A 3,980-nucleotide genomic window follows, 5' to 3' on the forward strand; every position below is an offset into this window, starting at 1 on the left:
GCCAGCAGTAAGTTTGAGCAGGGGAAGGGGTGTTTAACCCTTGCCCCAGGCCCAAGCCAGAGTTTGCCAGGGATGGGGGAGCAGACCCCTCTTGCAGACTGGGCTGCATCCCCAACTGGGCTTGCTCCGCCCTGTCAGCCAGCCCTCACTGGTCCAGCTAGGGAGCAGAGGGGTGGGGCCAGCTCTGCTCTCTGGAGCAGCCAGCACAGCCCAGCTCAGGGCTACAAAGCATGTTGGGAGACTGTGATTTAACTAGGAAGGGATCTGGAACAGAAATTTTGTAAACTAGTTTGACCTAGATCAGTTAAATCTGATACTACATTCAATCAGGTTTTTCTTAAACCAGTTTCAGCCATTTTGATGCTGGTTTATGCGCACTGAGCTTCTGTTCTGTTATGGCTTTAAACCAGTTTCTGATCACTTAAACTGGTTTATGTTTAACTTCTGTCCCTAGCCTCTGAGTTTCCTGATTGGGGAAGAGGGGGAGGAAACCCTGCGTCTTGACCCCTGGACAGGAGAATGGGCAGCAAAGTATGTGAAGGCTGCCTCATAAAAGGCCAAATCGTACCACACAGGCAAGGCATGCACCGAGCTCCCCTGTGCAGCACTTCTTTTGAATTATTCTGTAAGAACTGAAGAAATGAGTTGTCCCTGCTCCTTTGCAAAGATGCACTATGAAAATGGTGTGCAAAGGCTTCCTGTTGCAGGATACACTGCCCCCGCCAGCCAACTGTCTGAAAGGAGGCCAGTATAAATCCAGCTTGCAGCTAGGCTCCCTGTGCACTCATCCTCAAACTCACTGCCCAGTCCAGGTAACTAGGCACAGCAGCTAACCCGGGGCGGGCAATTATTTCGGGCGGAGGGCCACTTACTGGGTTTCAGCAAGCCATCGAGGGCCACGTGATAGGCAGACAGGGGAAGATAAATATTAATTTTCTAAATTTTTTAGGGGCCCTGCGGGCCGGATAGAATGGCCTGGCGGGCCACATCTGGCTCCTGGGCCGCATTTTGCCCACCCCTGAGCTAACCTCTGCCATTTCCATTTGGGAATACAAAGGTCTGTGAGACAGTGATAAAAAGAGCCTGCTTTTGCTTTGTCTTTTCAAGCAAGCAGACATTTTCCTCTCATGTCAGTGACACTGACCTCCCACTGCTCTCTGTACGGGGAGTTCATGAATTCAATGGCTGTTTTCTCTTTTTAAAAAGCAAACCAATTAGCAGCAATCCAGTAGCGCCCAGGTGAGATGGAATAGGTGGCTGCTACTTACCATAATTTGAATATCATTAATTTGTGCTGTCAAAAATGGAGAAAGTACCAAGCTCTGAAATGGGCACTATGACATTTGCTACTAATTAAGAAACGTGGGGTGGAGGTTTTGCACTTTAGTTAAAAAAGTTCAAAATAGAACGAACCACTTTGTATCTGTGCTTTGGGTCTCAGAAATTCCTTTCCAAAAAATTAACCCCCCCCCCACAATGCTCTGCCCAGGCAGCAGTCCACAGGTGAAGGGTTGTCGCTCAGACATTTGGAGGGAGTCATTGTACAGAAAATGAATAATGTTACTTGATGTCCAATCAAGAAAGACCCAGGTATAACATTCATGGCATGGATGCTATAGCATATGCACCGAATGTTATCACAAAGAATTTGGATGTTTAGAGTATGATGCTAGTACACTAGCATCCTAGTGATGCCACTGGGTACAATTTCCATGACATTTGGGGTTTTAATCCCAACAAAGCATTGACAGGTTGATATTGGGTTCTTAATATGATCTATTCAGGCACAAGCATATGAGCACTGGGTTGTGGCATCATGGTCCTAGACATTAGTATCCTGGCTCGGTGGCATGTGGCGCTGAATTGTGACACAGCTGTGAGCCACAATCTCAGCCATTTTCTCTACTGGCAGTTGCTGTAGGAAGGCTCTCCTTTGTAAACGTGTAGCAAAGTTCCTTCAATCAGCAATATCTCTAACTGTTTCACAGGAAATTCTTCTGTTAGCTGAGTCAGTACGAGCTGCACAAGCTTGACTCAGCTGGAAGTAGCTCAGATGCATCATAGCAGGATCATTCTGTCCTGAAAGATTTATCCTCCCACATTTTCCCGGTGGGCTGCAAGGAAACATACCTGTTGTTTATCCACAGATACAGACAGTTAGCTCATGGTTTGAGCTTTGCTTACTCCCACATTGCCACTGATGCTTTTTCTTGTCCTTCCATCAGAAACATGGAAAAAGGCTAAATGCCTTCGTCAGTAGTGAACCTTGAGTGATGTGCCATCTCCTGTGACACAGACGGAGAGAAGATCAGGAGGCAGAGTTGAGTCAATGGGAAGGCACTGGGGACTGCCCCACAATTGTAGTGCTGACAACTGAAAGATATCCTTCCCAAGAGGCCTCTGATGCCACGGGAAACCTCCGATGGAAGGTGAGTGGCAGGTCATGGTGGAAGGTCCTGGAGTACAAGGTATACTGTCCCTCTCAGCATTTGTTCCACTTTTCTGTGCTACTGTAAAAGGTTTTGGATGGGGGCAAGGGACTAGGTCAGTCATTCTCAATGTTTTTAGACTCAAGGAATCCTTTGTTTGACTCAAGGCACCCTCCATAATTTTTATTAATTGAGCAGCATCCCATTTCAAAAACTAATTTATTACAGAGCTTTCCTCCTTGCAGAGGGGCTGGGCAGTGGGGGCAAGTGAGCAGCCAGGCAGGGACTAGCCTGAGTCTGCACTTAACTCCTCACACCTATGCAGCACCCTTCAGAAGGTCACGTGGCACCCCAAAGTGCCCAGACACCCTGGCTGGGACTCACTGGATTAAGCCCACAAAAGGAGACAAGGTATTGCTTCAGTGATTCCTGTTATTGAACATGATATGAGCTGTGTCCCTTTCTAACAAGCTTCTTCTTGGTGTACTTTGTGTAGCTGGCTAACCTACATGGTAAACTTAACAGCATCCCCAAGCATGCTGTGCTGCTCTGGGCTGTGGCCTTCTAAACTAGCTTCCTAGTAGGGGTGTGCAAAACGGGCCCTATTTGATCCAGATTTGGATTCGGCCCAAATTGGGGACGGTGGTTTGATTAATTGATTTGGATCACTGTCCCTGATTCGATTTGGCCAAATCCGAATCTGAAGATTCGATGCTGATACAGAGAATTAGCAATTTGGCTATAGACACAGCTTTAATTGTTTTTTCTACATACCTTGAGGTACCAGGCATGGCTCATGAATGCTGTGATGCTGGAGCAGATGGAGCATGGGGGGTCCCCCTGTGCACTCTCTGGCGGACTTGGAAGTGGACTGGAAGTGCTTCCGGTCCACTTCTGGGTCTGCTGCTGAGCATGCTGGGGACAACCCCCCACCCCCACCCCAGTGCTCCTGTGGGATGCTTCATGTGCCCCAGCATCACAGCATTCATGAGCTGCCTGCTACCTAGAGTTATGTAGAAAAAAACATGTAAAGCTGTGTCTATGCCCAAATCGCCTAATCTTTCTGAATCTCTCTGAATCATTTCAGAGGATTCCAATTCAATTCAGAGAGATTAAAGGGTCCTCTGATTTGATTTGGATTAGGAGATTCAGCCACTGAATCGGGGCAGATCTCTGCTGAATTGAATCAGGGACTGAAGCTTCGCACAGCCCTACTGCTTAGACATGTCTGGGCCAGTTGCAGGTGAGGTAATTGGCACAGCAATAGAGTAATTGGCCCAGTCAAAGAACCACAGACATGGCTACTAGGCCTGTGCGAAGCAGCGAGCATTTGCTTCGGATTTAGGTTCAGCTGATTCAGAGGAACAGTGATTTGATTCAGTGATTTGAATCACTGTCCCAATTCAATTCGGCTGAATAGGATCCAAAGATTCGGCACTGCTTGGGAGATTCGGCCATAGACTAAACAGGCAGCAGTCCTTGCTACACTGGACACAGCTGCCTCCAGTCGGTAAGTCTGTTGTGGTGGGTGGAGGGGGGTGGGAAGGGATG

At 47.8% G+C, this 3,980-nt stretch overlaps 1 protein-coding gene across 1 annotated transcript in view; it reads left to right on the top strand.

Annotated features, from left to right (window-relative positions):
* The first annotated feature begins 2,222 nt into the window (after window positions 1–2,222).
* The window catches only part of NLRC3 (NLR family CARD domain containing 3), a 66,701-nt gene continuing 64,943 nt past the window's right edge, over window positions 2,223–3,980 (top strand). The window contains exon 1 of the mRNA XM_019507565.1: window positions 2,223–2,429. Within this exon, the coding sequence (XP_019363110.1) occupies window positions 2,423–2,429 (7 nt within the window). The 5' untranslated portion in view covers window positions 2,223–2,422. The remainder of the gene's footprint in view (window positions 2,430–3,980) is intronic.

This window comes from Gavialis gangeticus, unplaced genomic scaffold, assembly GCF_001723915.1.
Source record: "Gavialis gangeticus isolate Ggan-Ray unplaced genomic scaffold, GavGan_comp1, whole genome shotgun sequence".
NCBI lineage: Eukaryota > Metazoa > Chordata > Crocodylia > Gavialidae > Gavialis > Gavialis gangeticus.